The sequence below is a fragment of the Mustelus asterias genome, chromosome 18, assembly GCF_964213995.1.
Source record: "Mustelus asterias chromosome 18, sMusAst1.hap1.1, whole genome shotgun sequence".
NCBI classification, from domain to species: Eukaryota; Metazoa; Chordata; class Chondrichthyes; order Carcharhiniformes; family Triakidae; genus Mustelus; species Mustelus asterias.
This window is the reverse complement of record NC_135818.1, coordinates 49,252,538-49,271,811: the sequence shown is the minus strand read 5'-3', so window position 1 is coordinate 49,271,811 and position 19,274 is coordinate 49,252,538. Positions and strand designations below refer to the sequence as shown.

At 42.5% G+C, this 19,274-nt stretch overlaps 1 protein-coding gene across 4 annotated transcripts in view; it reads left to right on the top strand.

Annotated features, from left to right (window-relative positions):
- LOC144507122 (E3 ubiquitin-protein ligase pellino homolog 2) overlaps window positions 1-19,274 on the top strand; it is a 190,865-nt gene that overhangs the window by 76,397 nt on the left and 95,194 nt on the right. For all 4 annotated transcript variants that reach the window (XR_013500031.1, XM_078233897.1, XM_078233896.1 and 1 more), the window contains exon 3: window positions 16,245-16,374. Coding sequence is in view for 3 of the 4 variants with exons in the window: in XM_078233897.1 (XP_078090023.1) it covers window positions 16,245-16,374 (130 nt within the window). In the remaining variant the exon portion in view is untranslated. The remainder of the gene's footprint in view (window positions 1-16,244; window positions 16,375-19,274) is intronic.

Sequence of the window (19,274 nt, the reverse complement as noted above, 5' to 3'; positions counted from 1 at the left end):
TGCAATTGCATAGACATTAGACAGTTAATTCCCAGCATTGTGATTTACATTTCTGTCCCTTAAGGGTGGTGATCCTGCATTCAAAACCTGTGGTCTATTGGTGGGCCAACGGCTGTTCAGTTTCAGCAGCATCACTGGGTGTTGTGGCCACTGCTGGTATTGAGGCCATGCCCAAATAGCAAAGTTGAAGGCCACAGTGAGGGGTGGGTAGGTGGGCACCTTTTTGCAGGAAGATTTGAGGGTTTGGAAGGGTACACGCTTGCTGCTGGGACCCCCTCTGTGGACCACAGAATTCCCTACCAGTAGGGCTAGAACCCACAAGTAGGCTGCCAGCTTTTACTAGGTAACCTCGCCATGTGCTAGCCTACTTGCAGTGGCAAGATGAGGCCCATTAATTGGGTATTCCATCCTTCCCTTTCATGGTTCTACATCTGCGCCCCCACTTTAAGCCTGTGGGTTGTGGATTCTGCGCAGTACCTCCTTGCGTGGATTGGTCTCACATTTTGTTTTATAATGCCTCTGTGAAACACATTGGGACATTGGGACATTTTAATATATTAAAGGTGCTATATAAATATATATTGTTGTGTAAAGCAAAGTCTATGTGGCCTATCAGGCTTGCCAGCCTTCTCACATTAGCCCAGACATGTTGCTGCTGTTGTTCTGCAGAATTAATGTGTAAAGCAAAGTCTGTGTGGCCTATGAGGCTTGTTGGCCTTCTCGCATTAGCCAGACAATGATCTCTTCATGCTGTATCAATTGCTGATTCATTCTGCTTGAATTTTGTAGGTCTGGAGGCTGGCCAAATCCAGAGAGAAAGAGGGGCACTGCTCTCTAAGAACTCCTCGCAGTATCTAAGCTTGATTTATCTGTGTAAGCCTAGTTCCACCCAGTCACATGATTTTTCTGTCAATCAACCTAATTAAGTCCTACACTGCAAAATCCCAGGGGAACAGTAAAAAACAGAACAGCATTACTTCAGGTTAAAACTAACATTCTAGCAATTAGGAGCAATTAAGATACTGCAGTAACAACAGTCGGTTACAGACTGTGGCATTGGTGTTAGAACATTGTTTTTAAAAAATAATCTCTGCACAGAAACATGACTCAAGGCACAGTGAGTGGATGCCCACTTGAAGTGGGCATCCACTACCACTAATAACATCTGCAGTTGTACAGGCCTTGCAAAGTCAGGATTTTCTGCCATTGGGACCATTCCCATGGGTGAAGAGGTGACAAGGGCGACACCTTCTATACCAAAGCACAGGATTCTGCTTTTTCTTCAATTTGTGCATCAACATTCAGCTACCAAAAATAGCTGCTTGCTATTTCTTTCATTTGCACCAACCCACGGTGCCCATGGCACACCCTGTTCCAGCACCTTTTCACTTAATGCTGTGATGGGGGAATGACGACTCTGATTCCCCATATTAAACATCCAGCCAATATGGACAATCCCATCTTCAGGGCATATATGGCTGAAACTCCAGGTGGTTTCTACTACTTGACTTCCCTCCAGAACAAGGTCCACTACTTGGTTTGTAATTGGATCATTCCGAGTGACATTCCAAGCTTGGTTAGCGGTTACCGGAAATTTATCTTCCCATGTGAAGTACATTATCTTCAGATTTGAGTTGGGAGCATCTTTCTCTCCAGGCAAAAGGTAGCCTTGACAGAGCATCCACATTGCCATGTTTCTCTGACTGGTACTGGATCTCATGCGAGTAGGCTGACATACTAACGCCCACCTTTGCAATTGAGTGCTGCTGTGATGGATGTCAACAGCCCATGGTCTGTCAGAAGTACGAAATGCCTACCATATAGGAAGTGACAAAACTTCTTGACACCAAAGATAATGCCCGAGCTGTCTTTTCCCACCTGAGCATTCCTCAGCCTTTGTCAACGATCTAGAAGTGATTGCTATGAGTCTTTCCTCCCCGTTTAGCATAATATGAGACAGGACAGCCCCCACCCCATAGGGCAAGGTGTTGCATGCAAAGTGCAGCAGTAACTCTGGGTTAAAGTAAACTAGCACTTTCGATCTCCAACACCTGCTTTATCACCAGGTAGGCCTCCTCACATTCTTTTGTTCACTTTCACAGCTGTCCTTTCCCCAGGAACTGTACATCAGTTTCAGCACTGCCGCCAGATCTGTAACGATCTTGCTGTAGTAATGAATAAGCCCCAAAATCCATCTCAATTGGAACACATTGTCTGGTATTGGGACCTTCACGATGACCTCCATCGTCTTAGCCTTGTGTGACCCATCACCATCAATTACATGATTCAGGTATTCAATTGAGTCCTTGGAGAACTAATTTCTCTCTCTATTCTAGGCCATGCACCTGCAACATCTAAGCTATTCTCCAAGTTCTTTAAATGCTCATCCTCTGTCCAACCTGTGACCAAGATATCATCCAGGTAACACTGGACTCCTGACAGTCCACTCAAGACTTGATCCATGGCCCTCTCGAAAAGAACCAGAGCTGATGTAATGCCGAAAGGAAGTTGCTTGTAGCGGAACAGGCCCCTGTGTGACTATCCTAAGTAAGTTGTGAATCCTTCACTACCCCCATCTACAAATAGGCCTGCCATTGGTCCATTTTGGAGAATTTTTTTCCCCCTGCCAGGCCACTGACTAGGTCCTATATGAGAGGAAGTGGGTATTGGTCTGCACATAGTACTGGGTTTACTGTCACTTTAAAATCCCACAGATTTTCGCCGATCTGTCTGATTTCACAACTAAAACAATTGGGGTGACCCAGTCATTGGTTCCAATACCCCCAGATCCACCAACCATTCCAATTCAGCTTCCACCTTGGGTCTAACAGCATATGGTACCAGATATGCCTTTAAACTCCTTGGACAAACATCTGGCTTTAGCCATAATTTAACCTTGACACCCTTCATCTCTTCAAAGGATCGTTGAAAGACATGTTACCTTTTTCCAAAATGTCTTGTGTTCACATCTATTTACCACGTCGCAGCTCAGTTTCAACTTCTGTAACCGGGAGCGTCCAAATCGTGTAATGTAGTTGCCTTTCACCACATATAGTGATAATTCTGCACATTGGTCCCTCAACTGTACCTTCACCAGTACATAAACCTTGAGGGAATCCACTTGCTCTGTACGTGTTCATAATGTGATCTTTGCAGGCTTTAACAGCAGGGCTTTTAACTTCTCCCTGTATACTGATTCCAATACCAAGAACACAGCCGCCCCCGTATCAACTTCCATTTCCACGGTTCTCCTCTCCAGGTTATGGAGAACCCAGAACCGATCGGCTTTACCTTGTACCGACAGAGTGTTCAGCCTAAGCTCTTGTTTCTCTGGACTGTCTGCTTCTACTGCGAACCCGGCTGACTCCCTATCCACTCCATGGCGGGCAACATGAACCCTTTTTTTATCCTTCTCTGGACTTGCACCTGGCATTTCCGGCTAATGTGACCAACTTGCTTGCAGTTGTGACACCGGGCCCCTCGTGTTCAACAGTTCGATTCCTTGTGGCCTCAAAACCTATGGGGCTTCTGCTACCTTGTGTACCCAGGCGCTAACATCCAACTGTGCTGCTTCTCTGGCGGCTAATTCCATGGATGTTGCAATCTCTAATGCAGACTTAAACTGTAAATTCTTTTCAGCCAATAATTTTCTGCTGAATGGCTTCATGTAGATGTCAGAAATGAGCCGGTCCCATAAGGCATCCTGGAGTATGTTTCCAAACTCTCAGTGCTCAGCCAGTCTCTTCAGAGTTGCCACGAATTGTGCAATCAACTCCCCTTCGAGTTGATCTCGTTTGTAGAATCAAACGCTCAGCATTCATAGCTTTAGAGCGAAATGAGGTTTTAATACATTGCACAATTCTTGGTAAGTCTTATCAGCCATTTGTCTGGATGTACCAAACTCCTCAAAACAGTGAAGGTCTTGCTCCCTATGGTACTGAAGAAAACTGGTACCATCAGGTCCTCGCCCAACTTATTTGCTATCAGATAAGCACTGAAGCACTCAGTATAAGATTATACAGGCATCAAAGGGACCTATGACACCGAAATTGGATGCCATTTTGTTTTTCAGCCAGTGGGAATTTTTCCCACCAAACAATAGTAGGCCCAAAGCCTCCTTCCATTGTTGCCTGCAGTCAGAGTGCCCTTGGCACTGGCTTCCCATGACAGCCACTCCCTTGACCACTGAGGTTAACATGTCATCCCAGTCGCTGACTGCAGCGTGAGTCTCTTGGCGCCTTCTTCCACATGAGTCTAGTCCCAAAGCCTCCTTTCGCTGATCAGCCCCCCAGCCCAAATTCCCTTGGTGCCCGCTTCCCGTGCCATTTTTGGCCTGCTCCCAGGCAAGTCCTACCCGTGCTCTAGACAGATTATTCAAAATGAAGTAATGGCGATCCGAACCTCCTAGCCTTTCTTCATGGGGTTGCCAAACTGTGGTTCTTTTCTAGCGCTGTTCTTCAGGCCCAGGGCAATGGTCAATCTACTCCACCTTCGCTGGAATGGAATGCCTGCAGGATGCGGAGGCTGTGAAGCATCCTCATTGCCAGTTATTTTGTACGCTCCTATGGACTAAAGGTGCCTAAAGAATCATGAGGTAGGCTTGATAACACTGGGAGCTCTTTATTGAAGGTGTGTGCTTATTCACAACCCGGTCTAAGACTGCCCAACAGGGTCCCAGGCTGGGAGGGGCTAATTACCCAGGGGTCACCTGAGCTGCACCCTTAAAAGGGGCAGTCCACACCCCAACATAATATGTACACATGTATCACAAGTATGTCCTGCAATTAATGGGAAGGCAGATGCCCGGGTTTCCCAGTTTAAAAAGTTTAAAGTGTGCTTTTTTTGGTACTGTTTTGTCATAGGTCAAATCACCAACATTTATTTGTATGTTAAGCCTGAAATAATGTGAATTAATGGAAACTTTTCAACGTCTTCCTGACCAACCACCCACCTCTTAAAACTTGTCAAACTTTGCTCATAGTTTAACTCAGTCTAAGACTTATTCGCACACTACGTCTGCTTGCTGACCTACATTGACTCTTGTTCGCCTTAATTAAGTTCTCATCCTGGTGTTCAACTCACTCTGGCCTTGCCCCTCCCTTTCTTTGTTAGCATCTCCAGCTCTACAGCCCTTTTAAGAAATCTGTTTTTCTCCATCTCTAGTCTCTTCCCTGCCTCTCGCTTCCTTCACTTGCTATTCTCAGTCATGCCTTGAGCTGTCTACATCCTGGTGTGAGGAATGAATCCCCTGAGCTTCTCCTCTGCTGTACCATCCCCTCCTCTTTTAATGTGTTTCTCAAAACTCACTTCTAACCAAGCTTTTGGTCATCTGTACTAATGTCTCCTTTGAACTACTGTTAATTGTCTGACAATGCTTCTGTGAAGCGCCCTTTCATAAATGACATAAATACAACTTGTTGTGTGGTCCTTGAGAGATATATGGGCAACACCAAGGTGCAGTGGTTAGCACTGCTACCTCACAGCGCCAGGGACCTGGGTCCGCTTCCCGGCTTGGATCACTGTCTGTGTGGAGTCTGCATGTTCTTCCTGTGTCTATGTGGGTTTCCTCCGGGTGCTCTGGTTTCCTCCCACAGTCTGAAAGGCATGCTGGATAGGTGCGTTGGCCATGCGAAATTCTCCCTCCGTGTACCCAAACAGGCGTTGGAGTGTGGCGACTAAGAAATTTTCACAGTAACTTCATTGCAATGCTAATGTAAGCCTACTTGTGACACTAATAAATAAACTTTTAAAGAAAACTGGACAAAGACAAATAGGATGTAAATTGAATGTTTCTGCAATCTAAAGACATATAAATAAAAGAAATATATATATGATGTGCACCGAAGCAAGCCATAAAAGTCACAATGTTTCAACAGTCCAGTCCTAAAAGAACCTATTGCATGAATATTCCCTGAATCTCTAAAGGCAATAAAACAGACTTCCAGAATATTCAATTTTCTTTTACAACTCCAATATTTATTTTCACACTAGCCTCTGTATACCTCTTTCAGCAACACTGTGTCTTATTTGATTGTGATATTCTCACATGCCTATCTCAATTGTCTGAACCCCATTCACAATTGGGTATTTTTCCAGGAACATTTGGAAGCCAACGTCAAATGCTTTCCTTCAAAAAAATAAAATACTGGAAATCTGAAACTTAAAAATCTGTTGGAAACTTTCAGCAGGTCGGACAAATCTGTGGAGAAAGGAAATATTTCAGATATGAATCCTTTGTCAGAGAGGTTCTGATGAAGGGTTATATACTTGATATATTTGTATCTCCTTTTTCCCCCCACAACCTCTTTCATTAGGAGTCTTGTCAATGTGGCCATTCCTTGTGGGAAGGGGAAAGTGAAAAAGGGAATTCTTTCAGATCTTCGATCTTGCATGCGATACATTCATTATAAAATAGTGCCCTCTTATGTCTGCATTTGCAATACAATGGAGATAACATTCTTTCATTTGTATCATCTGTGTCTTTTCAGCATTTAGCTCATCTCTCTCTTCCACACTGTTAATAAAATTAAAATGAGCTTATAATTCCGCACCGTTTCCTGTAACTTGAGATCTGAATTTCGGAACCTTTCATTTTGGTTTTGAATCATCTTCAACTAATCTATGTACTTCTGAAGATAGGAAACTTAAAATTACATGCACCATTGCAGAAAACAACCTCACCAGTGTTCAGAATCATGTTTTGGACTATATCTGAGATGCATTTTAATATTTGGTGAGTTTTATTTTTAACCGTTTCACATGGAGCAATTAATGATATTTATTTCCTTTTGTAACTTATGGACATCCTTTCTTCATGTTCATTGTTTCTACTGTAATTTATTTATGCTTGAGAATAAATGTAACCCACTCTAAAGGAACTATCAGTTTTCAGTCTCATTAATGGAGCATTTGGACTTCTCTAATATTATTTTACAAGGGATCCACTCCATAAACTGTTAATGTAAAATTAAATAAGGAATGTGGTTTTTGGTCAACACTCTCGGTTTATGGTCATTTACTGTGGTATGATCATTTAAAACACCCAAACCATGTTGTTGCAAATTGTGGGTCTGCTCTAGGTAACCACTTCAGTCAACATCACTAGTCTTGTTTTCTCTGACAAGTGGGTTGATAGCCAGAGGTCATGGATGTAAAATAATTGGCAAAAGAACTAGATAGGAAATGAGACTTTCTTTTCCAGAGTGTTCCAGATTTTAATTCTATCGTAAGTGGTGGTGGAAACCAATTCCATATGAAATTTCAAAAGGTTTTGGGACAAGTGCTTGAAGAGGGTTATGGGGAAAGAGCTATCTCAGGCACAACAAGCCAAGTGGCCTCTGCTGTAAGACTCTATGGCCTAGATTTTATGGTCGTAATGACAATGAAACTGTGAGCATTTGTAGTCATTACTCCTTTGAAATTGACAGTAACTTCTGGAACTTGCAGATATGCAGAAAAGATTGAAAATCTAGTAGTTTCTGTCCATGATCTTGCACTTCACCATAGGTGTGCTGTTGACGTTCCCACAGAAGCCAGTCCCTGAGAAATCATTGAACTGATGAGAACTTTCTCTTATACACTGTAATCTCGCTGTTGGGAACTCATGTTTAAAAAGAAATCTTGCCAATTAAGTGTAAATGGGTTTTGAACAGGATATGTAGGTGTAACTAAGCAAAAACATCTCTGGTGGTATGAAAACCCATTGTATTTGTGTAATATCAGGTTTTTCCATTCTAATAAATTCCAGTTTTTATTAAAGGTTATTTCTAATCTAAGTTTGTGGGGGGAAGGGGCCTGTGGAGAAAGTGAAGAATGATCAGTACATTTTATTTTTTGCTTTGCTTTCAAAGAATTCTTCAGTGTGATTGGCTGGTATCCTGCTTGATGACATTACTGTTGCTGGATGCTTGGAGCTCCCCTTGACTTGCTGCCAGGTTCAAATTAATGCTGGGAATGGTGAAATCCATGCCAGATAAATTACTAGATTTTTATAGGCAGCTTTCTTTGAGATCAGGAGTGAACAGCATTGCTTTGCTGCTGACCACAAAATTGATTTTAAGTGGTGATGGGAGAGACAACAAATAAGCTGATGAAAGTGAAGAGGCATGTTAAGATAAAAATCAATCTATTATGGAAAGAATTCAAATAGAATAAACGTTTTCATCTTAAATAGAAGGTGGAATTTTACATTCCTGTAATGGCAGGGGCAGAGCTGTAAAATGTGGCGAGCCATTCAAAAATCCATTGACTTTGGCTGGACCTGAAAATCCTGTTAGGAAGAGGGGCTGTAAAATTCTGCCCATGTATTCTAACCATTTCCAAGGATTCGCTACTAGGAATGCCTGTTATGGGAAAAACACGGAAGGGAAAACTTCATTTAAGTGAATGAAGTATTGCTCGTGACAAAGTTAAATGGTTCCCATTGACGGTGTTTGTGTTAAGTCTGATCTTCAGCTGTGGCTGTATTTTCACCATTTCTGAACTATTTGGATCTATACTCTGACACTGGGATGTGTGATACATTAACAGCGCTTTATAACGCAAGTTGGGGTTGTAACAATGCTAGTGCACAGAATTGTTCTTTTTGTAAACAATAGAGCCTTGGCGTGTGATGATGGATGAGGAACTGAAGTGCTAAATACAGAAAGCTTGAATTCTGTTGGTAATTTATTTTCAAAGGTGACGCCTCGGACCAATAATGTAAGACTGTCTTTCAGATTCATTTACAGTATTCTGTGTGTTTGAAAGTTTTGGGTTTGAGTATCACACCAATATTGTGAACTCAAAGCCTAACATAATATTCAAAGTGCCTTAATGATGTGTGAGACGCATGAAAACCATCGGATGAGGTGAAATGCTAATTTTTACACCGCACTCAACAGTGCCAATGTTAATCTACCCCACCTGTTGGAAAATTGCAGGATCAAATGAAATTTTGGCTTATATTCTCCATTGAAGACTATGGATAGTTTTGAGTGGGGTGTAAAAATCAGTTCCACCTTATCTACTGGGTTTCTCAAATGGTGAGCTAAATTAAGATTGCCTCCATAGTGTATATTCAGTCATTTAACCAAATCTGTGTTTCAGTATTTTAAAGTGTATCTTAAAAACCACACAACATAATTTAAAGAACAGCATACTTTCTACTGACATTCTACATATGCCAGATTGACTTTTTTGCTCTTCATGAGATTTGGCTGAGTACAGACTAGCTGCTGCTCATTTACTTTCATAACTTGTTACTGCTAAGAAATTCATTCTTTAACATGTTTTAGAAAATGAAGTTCTGTACCATGTCTCTTTTTAACACCATATATGATCAATTTTCCTAATTTATAAAGAAAAATGTTAACTGTGGTCCAACTACAGTTTGAAATTGACTGACTATAAATCGGTAGAGAAATTAGTATGTAACTGTCAGAAGGAAACCATTCATTTCTCCCAATTCTACTTAATTTTGGACTTTTTAACGGGAGAGAAACGTGTTTAGCAGGACATTGCAAATACCTTTGATTAAAAGTAAGAATTTGGGAACAGGCATTGTGCTTTCAATTTGGTTGAGAAATATTTTTGTTTCAAGGCAGCATGGTGGCACAGTGGACCCGGGTTCAACTCCAGCCTTGGGTGACTGTGTGGAGTTTGCACATTCTCCCCATGTCTGTGTGGGTTTCCTCCCACAGACCAAAGATATGCAGGTTGTTTGGCCATGCCAAATTGCCCCTTAGTGTCAGGGGGACTGGCAGGGTAAATACATGGGGTTACGGGAATAGGGCCTGGGTGGGATTGTTGTTGGTGAAGACTTGATGGGCCGAATGGCCGCCCCCTGCACCTGTGGGAATTCTGAGTATCATGCATTGAGGCAGCTCACAAAACTGTGCTGACATTTCGAGGGCTACTGTTTCACCAAAAATACTTAATTTAAAACAGCCAGGATGTGCTATCATGTACTAGTTTTTCAGGAAATATGACACCATTATTTCTCCATGTATAATTCATTCTTCAAAAATTTCTGTTGTGACTCTTGCAGGATGCACTGCTTTTTCACTACAATTGAAAACTTACTAAATACAAGTCAAAATATCTACGACGTGCACTGTTGCAATCACCCAGGCTCCTGCTACAGCACCTCTGACTCGCTACAAAAAAGATTGAAGGCAGTTGGCGCATGAGAACACCAGCACGTTCCCCTCTCAAGTCACAGACTCTTGATGTGGAAGCATAACACTGACTCATCGCCACGGTGTCAAAATCCTGAACCTGTCTTCCTGATGGCAGTGTGGATGTATCGACACCATGTGATATGCAACGATTCAAGAAGGGAGGTCATGACCACCTTCTGAATTGCAATTGGGGATGGACAATAAATGCTGGCCTTGCCAGTTTGGCCCACATCCTATGAATGAATAAAAAAAATACCCGGTTCCTTGTCATATCTGTTTTGCAAATTAATTCTAGCCTCTTGATATGTCTGCATTATCTTTTGCAGTGTTTTAAATGGTAGGATCTGCTACCTTTTTCTGTTGGCTTCCTATCCAAGGATTAATTAGTGAAATAACCAAGATTGGGATGCATGAACTATATGTATTGTGCATGCTGGCAACACAATCGTTCGTCGTTTATACAGAAATTATTGGGAATACTCAGTGGGTCAAGCAGCAGAACTGGGGGTGATAGCCCCAAACTTTGAGGTGTGGTGGGATGGAGTTATGGATGGGAAAGGTGGAATTCTGGGTTTCCCGAATGTTCTGTAGGTTTCTTGTCTGACAACAAGTCTGATGGTACAATCCTGTAGCATAAAACTGCAGCTAAACTTGGTCAATGGGGTTGTGATGATGAGGGTTTTTTTTGTGGAGTGGTGGTGGGAATATGATTTGTGGGGGTGGGGGAGCAGTATATTTGTGGTGAAGGAATCCATGGGGTGGGGAAGGGTCGTGGGTGTGTCTGATCACAGTAGGTAGGAGCAGATGATGTGTCTGATCACAGGTAGGACTGGTTGTGAATAAACAAATCGTTGGTAATCGGGTGTGATTACAGGGTTAGATGTTGGGCGTGGAGGGAAAATGTCTTCCAGGCTCACAAGCAGCACAGTAAACACATTTGGCTTCTGAATTTTTACCCTTGTCTTTTACTAGGGTAGCAGGGTCATTTGAGACTTCGAGAGGTGGTCAGCCCTGCCCTTTTGTGAGTCTCCCCAGACCCAGTTAAAGGCCATATGTCCACGGACCAAGGATGGAACCAGTAAATTTTTGGTGGTGATGGCAGAAGAGCTTTAGGGATAATGACTTCTTACAGACAGAGAATCTTTTTGGGAAAATGGCTCCCTCGTCATGCAGATCATTGAAATTTAATATGGCAGGCTCTTGGGAGCAACTGAAGAGGAAAGTGCAAGACCGCAAGGTGTGGTAAAGTGAGCAGAGGTGGCCTATCCTTATGCAAACCTACCTCTTTTTTAAAAATTAAGGCATGTAGGCCCTTAAATTTCAGTGACAGACCCGCTGCCTGTGAGCAGGCAGTTCACCGTCCCTCATTCTGCTTCATAAAACCAGATATGAGCTGGTTTGAGGTGGGTTGTGGTTCCTATTTCAGGTTTTCTAAATTTTCAACCTCCAACCTGAACCAAATTGAACCATGTTTGGGGAATAAAATGCTGCTCCATACTTCAGGCCAATGACTTTTCTTAACGCTGTTTTTCTCTTCATAGATGCTATGCTGCCTAACATGTGATTTTCTTTTTTCCAGCATTTTCTGTTTCTATTTTAGCTTCTGCATTTTGAAGTATGCTGATGTGTAGTCACTGTAGTGATGTGAGCAGAATAAAGCTCTGTATCCCTGTCGCATCCAGTCATGAATGATTGTGGAGACTTAACCAGAGGAGGAGGCTCTACAAATCTCATCCTCCATAATGGGGAAGCCAAACACATGGGGGGGGAGAAAGGCGAGGCTGAAACATTTACAACAACCTTCAGCCGAAAGTGCTGAGTGGATGATCAATATCTGCTTCTTCCCTAGCATCACAGATGCGAGCCTTCAGTCAATTCAATTCACTTCACTTGATATCAAAAAATGGTTGAAGGCATTAGATGCAGACAAAGGTTTGGCCCCGACAACATCTTGGCTGCAGTACTGAAGACTTGTGCTCCAGAACTTGTCGCATCCTTGGCTGTTCCAGTACAGTTAAAATACTGGCATCTGCCCAACAATGTAGCAAGTTTTGTAGGAATATCCTGCCCACAAAAAACAGAACAAATTCAGCTCTGCCAATTATTGCCCCGTCAATCTATTCTCTATCTCTGTGATGGAAGGTGTCATTGAAAGTGCTATCAAGTAGCACTTGCACAAAAATAACCTGCTCAGTTTGGGCTCCACCATGGCCACTTGGCTCCTGACCTCATTACAGCCTTGGTCCTAACAAGGGCAAAAGAGCTGAATTTGTGACGCAAGTGACTACCCTTCATATCAATTTGATGAACGTGGCTTCAAGTCCTAGCAAAACGGAAGTCAGTGGGAATGGGAGGGGGGCAGCGAGGGAGACCCCTCCATTGGTTTGAGTCATATCTAACTCGAAGGAAGATGGCTATTGTTGTTGGAGGCCAGTCATCTGTGTCTCATTGCTGCAGCAGCTCCTCGAGGTAGTGTCTGAGGTCTAACCAGCTTCAACTGCTAGAGCAGAAGTGGGGATGCTCTGTTTTGATTGCACGTGCTCAGCGTTCACAACTCCCCAAATACTGAAGGAGTCTGTCCTCATTCTGGACAATATTCTGGCTTGGCCTGAATGACTTGCTGTTCCCCAAGAGCAATAACGTAAAAAAAATTAAATTCCAGATGATAGCTGAAAGATTGCATTAAGACTTTTACCGTAACGACCAGGCTAAAAGCACTATTGACAGTTTTTTGTAGACAGTTTAAAATTTAAAGGAGAACATTCTGTAGTTTTTTTTATACAATTGAAAAATCCATTTTACAGGAATACTTTACACTATCCCTTGAATAGTAATTTGATTTTCCCAGATCCAGTCCCAAATGATTCTTGGCTCCCAAGGATTTATTTATATTCTTTTCCTTTACCAACCTGGCAACCTTTAAGCTCAGAACTATCCATTATGGTAGTGTTTTTTTAAAATGCGGATTCTCCTTCTTGCACAAGGCAGGCAAATCTTCCAGCCTCATTTCAAATCCTCAGAATTTGGTATTTTCCATTTTGGCATGAGCTTGCACGCCCATTCCTTAAGAGATAGGATGTATGCGCATTTAGAAAGGAATAAACTCATTAACGATAGTCAGCATGGTTTTGTGAGAGGGAGGTCATGCCTCACTAACCTGGTGGAGTTTTTTGAAGAAGTGACCAGAATGGTTGACGAGGGAAGGGCCGTGGATGTCGTCTATATGGACTTTAGTAAAGCGTTTGACAAAGTCCCTCATGGTAGGCTGGTGAAAAAAGTTGGATCTCATGGGATAAAGGAGGAGGTGGCTAGATGGGTGGAGAACTGGCTTGGTCACAGAAGACAGAGGGTGGTAGTGGAAGGGTCTTTTTCCGACTGGAGGCCTGTGACTAGTGGTGTTCCGCAGGGCTCTGTATTGGGACCTCTGCTGTTTGTGATTTATATAAATGATCTGGAAGAAGGTGTAACTGGGGTGATCAGTAAGTTTGCGGACGACACAAAATTGGCAGGACTTGCAGATAGTGAGGAGCATTGTCAAGCTACAGAAGGATATCGGTAGGCTGGAAATTTGGGCAAAGAAATGGCAGATGGAGTTCAATCCTGATAAATGCGAAGTGATGCATTTTGGTAGAAATAATGTAGGGAGGAGCTATACGATAAATGACAGAACCATAAAGGGTGTAGATACGCAGAGGGACCTGGGTGTGCAAGTCCACAGATCCTTGAAGGTGATGTCACAGGTGGAGAAGGTGGTGAAGAAGGCATATGGCATGCTTGCCTTTATAGGACGGGGCATAGAGTATAAAAGTTGGGGTCTGATGTTGCAGATGTATAGAACGTTGGTTCGGCCGCATTTGGAATACTGCGTCCAGTTCTGGTCGCTATACTACCAGAAGGACGTGGAGGCTTTGGAGAGAGTACAGAGGAGGTTTACCAGGATGTTGCCTGGTATGGAGGGGCTTAGTTATGAGGAGAGATTGGGTAAACTGGGGTTGTTCTCCCTGGAAAGACGGAGGATGAGGGGAGACTTAATAGAGGTGTATAAAATTATGAAAGGCATAGATAGGGTGAACGGTGGGAAGCTTTTCCCCAGGTCGGTGGTGACGTTCACGAGGGGTCATAGGTTCAAGGTGAAGGGGGGGGAGGTTTAACACAGATATCAGAAGGACATATTTTACACAGAGGGTGGTGGGGGCCTGGAATGCGCTGCCAGGCAAGGTGGTGGAGGCGGACACACTGGGAATGTTTAAGACTTATCTAGACAGCCATATGAACGGAGTGGGAATGGAGGGATACAAAAGAATGGTCTAGTTTGGACCAGGGAGCGGCGCGGGCTTGGAGGGCCGAAGGGCCTGTTCCTGTGCTGTATTGTTCTTTGTTCTTAACAATTAACTGTCGTGACTTTCAGCCTCTAACTGCTCCCTCCCCTGGATCTTGGGAAACTAATTATGTATGAGAGTTTTGGAGATATTTTGGATATTCTTCTCCACTTGAAGCCCAACTGCTTGGCAGTGTGAATCACATGTGCGTTGTATTGAGGTAGAAATGCTGAATAACTATCCTTGATAGCCCAACTCTCTTTTATCTTGGAAGTAAATGGGTACTTCCAAGTGTTTACAAAAATGTGATGGTGAGGTGGATTGGCCATGCTGAATTGCCTGTTAATGTCTAAAGATGTGTAGATTAGATGGATTAGCTATGGTGAATTTGTGGGGTTATGTGGTGGTGGGGGGGGGGGGGGGGGGGGGTTGGTGGACTGACTAAGATGCTCTTTCTGAGAGTCAGTGCAGACTCAATGGGCCAAACGGCCTCTTTCTCCACTGTAGGGATTCTGTGATTCTAACCTGATGTTCTCAACACCTTCCTGGGAATTTGGGACTATCAGTCTAACTACTATAAACACAACTGCTACTGCAATTTGTCTCCAAGTGTTAACACCTTACACCTTTTTATCAGAAAACAACGCAGGCATCCCTTTAATCTTCTAAAGGCCACATCAACCAGACTTGCTGTCAGATGAACCGCAGCACAAGTCACACGACTCAACCACCACAGCCCCCATCTCATTCTACTAAGTAAAGCCACAAGACCATAATAGGAACAGGATTAGGCCATTTGGCCCCTTGAGCCTGCTCTGCCATTCAATACGATTATGGCTGATCCAACATTCTTCACGTCCACTTTCCTGCCCTTTCTCCATAACCCTTGGTTCCCTTACTGATTAAAAAACTATCTCAGCCTTCAATATACACAAGGACTCTGTCTCCGCTGCTGTCTGTGGCAAGGAGTTCCAAAGACACACATCCTCTGAGAGAAGAAATTCCTCCTCCTCTCAAGTCTTAAATTGACACCCTCTGGTCCTAGACTCTCCCATGAGGGAAATCATCCTCTGAGCTCTTACCCTGTCATAGTCCCAGGTTGTTCTAGAGAGAGAATGGAAAATTTTGAAGGCAAGATGCTCCCCATTCTACTTTTATTTACACTCCAGTTCCTCTACATTTTACAGAATCTTGAGGGGGGTTCCTTCATTTCACTTCCCTGGGACCAAACCAAGGTGTGCCACTGCTATTAGGAATTTGCTTTGATTCTTCTCGGTATTCCTGCTATTCTCCAAAATATGAGATTTCTTGGGGTCTGCCCACTAGCATCCAGTGAGGCAAACCTCCAACTCTCCTTAAGCACCTCGACTGTGGATTCCCCATTCAAGCTTGGGCCTCAATACCTCTTGCTTAGTGATTTAGTCCTTAGAAACTCCTTGATTTCTGATAGCCCTCTGAAACTGGCCTGCAACTCCTTGTAATCGCAAAGCTGCTTCTGGGCTGACTTCAACTGTCTTTGTGAAAATTCTGGCAGATAAAAACCCAAAACAAAATGGGTACCTGCAAAAACAACTTCTGTCGCAATGTTGCACACCAGGGATTTCCAGATAGAAATTTAACTTAATTACTGCCGACTTTAAATTTGTCCCATGATCTGAAAAATGTATGGATATTTTAATGCCATCTCTTAGTTACTGGTTGCTTTCAAACCCTCCTTTGATCTTGGGAAATTACATGAATAATGTATATCTCTTTTTGCTCACAGGTACAATGGGTCTCTTCCAAATGGGGACAGAGGGCGCAGAAAAAGCAGATTTGCTCTTTACAAACGATCCAAACCTAATGGAGTCAAGCCCAGTACAGTGCATGTTATTTCCACTCCGCAGGCTTCCAAGGTATGTGGTTAAGATTATTGGTTGGGATAACCATTATTGATTATCCCAGTAGAGTTTGTATCACTTGAACTTCGTTGCTGGCCTAATTTCTTCTCCCTCAATTATTTTCACTTTTGGCTGACATAAGTAGGCTGAACAGATTTTCAAAAGTCAAAACTGGGACAAGCCTTGGGAAAGCACAGTCTGATTGACAATTTGAAGTCTGGGGAGGAGCAGTTGCATGTAGGAGGTCATGATGACAGAGTTGGCAACCCTGTTAAGATGCCCAATTATTGAAAACAGCATTTAGGAACTACAGACTTTTGTTTCAATGATATGTCTGCCTCATTCCTTTTTAAACAAAAAACCTGAACCTAAGCTTTGTTTGTCACATCCTCTATTCCATTCTAATTTTACTGTGGAATGCATAATAGTAAGACAACTCTCCATTTAGAAGCCTTGTTTATTTTAATTTGCTCACTAATAATAGACATTTTCAGTCTGAACCTGAATTCTAAACTGTGTGGAAGATTTTGTTTGCACCTAGAGCCGCAGGAAGGAATGCAAGTAATTTTCCAATGAGAAGTTTGATTGAACATGCCATGGCTCAACCAAACTTGCCTGTCCCCTTCCTCAGTGCTGATTGATGGTTTATCGATGCATGCAGTCCAACTAGCACCTCACCTGCAGCTTGCAGATGACGGACACAACTGTCAATCTTCTGGCTCCCAAGTGGTCATGAGGTTAATTTATAGGGGGTCATTATTCCATGACTTCCAATAAGTTACCCTCAGTTAAGTTAACCATAATGCCTCCTATGAATCATTACCTCCCTTGTTGGCCTCTGGCTCTCTGCCACTAGCTTCACCCGCAGCTGGCCTCTAGCTCTCTGCCGCTGGCCTCACCTGCAGTTGGCCTCCTACATGGAGTCCCTGTTTGGCCAATTGGAGTGTTGTGATGGAATGGCGAATAGGCATTGAAACCCAGGGCACTGAAAAGCTGGCTGATGCTGGGGAGAAGGATTTATTTTTCTGTAAATACTGGAGTGTCTGGTATCATGATGCAACAGCTTAATGGTTGGTGAGGGGGCGACATTCCAATTCCCAAGGTGCAGGCCAGACTAGCACAAAAGTTTTTATGTCTGTCAACAGTAAATTTAATGTGAGGGCAGGGTTAGTAGGAAAGGGTGGGTGTTGGAGAAGCTGAAAGCCTGGACATTTGTCCAATCTGGAGAAAATTGTTGGGATACAGGACTGTCCCACCAAACTGAGATATCTGGTTGCTCTAAAGATGAGCATTTCTGGGATATTCTAAAATGATGTTGTTTTGTGCTTGGGACTGCATATGACTAATACAATTTAAGACTTACTATATTGATAAGTTGGCCTAGTGAGTTTGCTGGACTCAGCAAAGATTAATGCTTCAATTTAGTTTACTGGCACTGCAAAAGGAATTTTGAAATAAAATTCTATTATGTTTTTGGAGAACATTAATGATCTGTTATGTTTTCATGCATTCCCCACAGCTGAAAGTGAGTGTGGGCTGACAGCTTGTTGCATTGCAAACCTTTACCTATCCGGCAACTGAATCGGGCCCAAGGAGGCATAAAAAGTGGAGCCTAGAAGCACTTTGTTCATTTGTTTGGGAAGATGCCCCGTTTTTATTCAGTGCTGTCTTACATGTATGGTTCAAGCTTGAAATAATCTGTCACCTCTATTTCAGTTTCTGCTTGATCTAAAGTAACTTTTGCATCACTTAACTTGAAACTACAGTAATATTAATCTCATCAGTCTGAAGTGATTTGAGTTTTGGCAAATAATCTCTTAACCATTTGATCTTCTCACCAGTTGCATATACTGCATCAATGTTCAGCCATCTTTTGAAACATGATGAAAATGTTTAAATTGTATCCTAAGGCCTGTGTTGATATTTTGGCGCTAAAACAACTGGCAGGACATGCATTCCATGCTGGCATAGAGCAACTTGTATTGACTTAGCTTGTGTTTGCACAAATGCAACAAGTTGGTTTTACAGTATGCCTCAAGAATTCTGAAGAATTAGTTTCAACTTTACAAAAGTTTTTATTGCAGCAGCAGTTTTACAATGTTAACATTGCTTCTTAAAATTAATGTTAAGCATTAGTGGGCATGGATGTCTATGTTAGATAAAACTGTTGGGATACCACTGATTTGGCAAAACTGGGACATCTGGTCACCCTATACAAACACGTTCTTATGGGTTTCTGAGCGCAGTTTCTGAAAAAATGGATCATTGTCAGTTTGAATTTGAACTCCACGCAGAGTGAGCCTGAGCAAACAGATTGAGCTATTGATTTAAGTGGTACAAGAGATTCAAAATTGCATGGTGAGTAATGACCAAGGTTACTTTACCACCTCCTTCCTAGCCACCCCCTCCCCAAATTTATTTAACCGCCATTTTACAGGATTATTCCTCCCTCCACACGTTATATTTAATTCCCCATCAGTCACAATGTGCCCGTTTTAAGTGAAAGAGAGACATTTAAATTGCAACTTATGAGCAGTTTTCTGATTTTTTTTTTAAGCGATTAGATGGGAAGTGATCAAATTTATTTTGAATGGGAATCTTAATAGTCTTAAATCTTAATAGTCTTAAACTTTCTTTCAAGGTATGAACACTTGTCTTTTGTAGAAAGATGTTGGTACTTGTAATTGCAAACCACCTGTGTATTTAATATTTGATTTCATCAAATGATGATGAAAGTTTTCTTTTGAATTAATGAGCATCCAACTTTGGAATTTGTTTAGTAACCTTGATATATTGAAAGTTATTTGAGAAACAGTATTGTATTTCAAGGTCTAGGGCAAGATTTTGGGTCATGACCCTGACATCAGGGTCAACTCTGCATTATGTTGGGAACTGTCACCCAGAGGTGATCACCC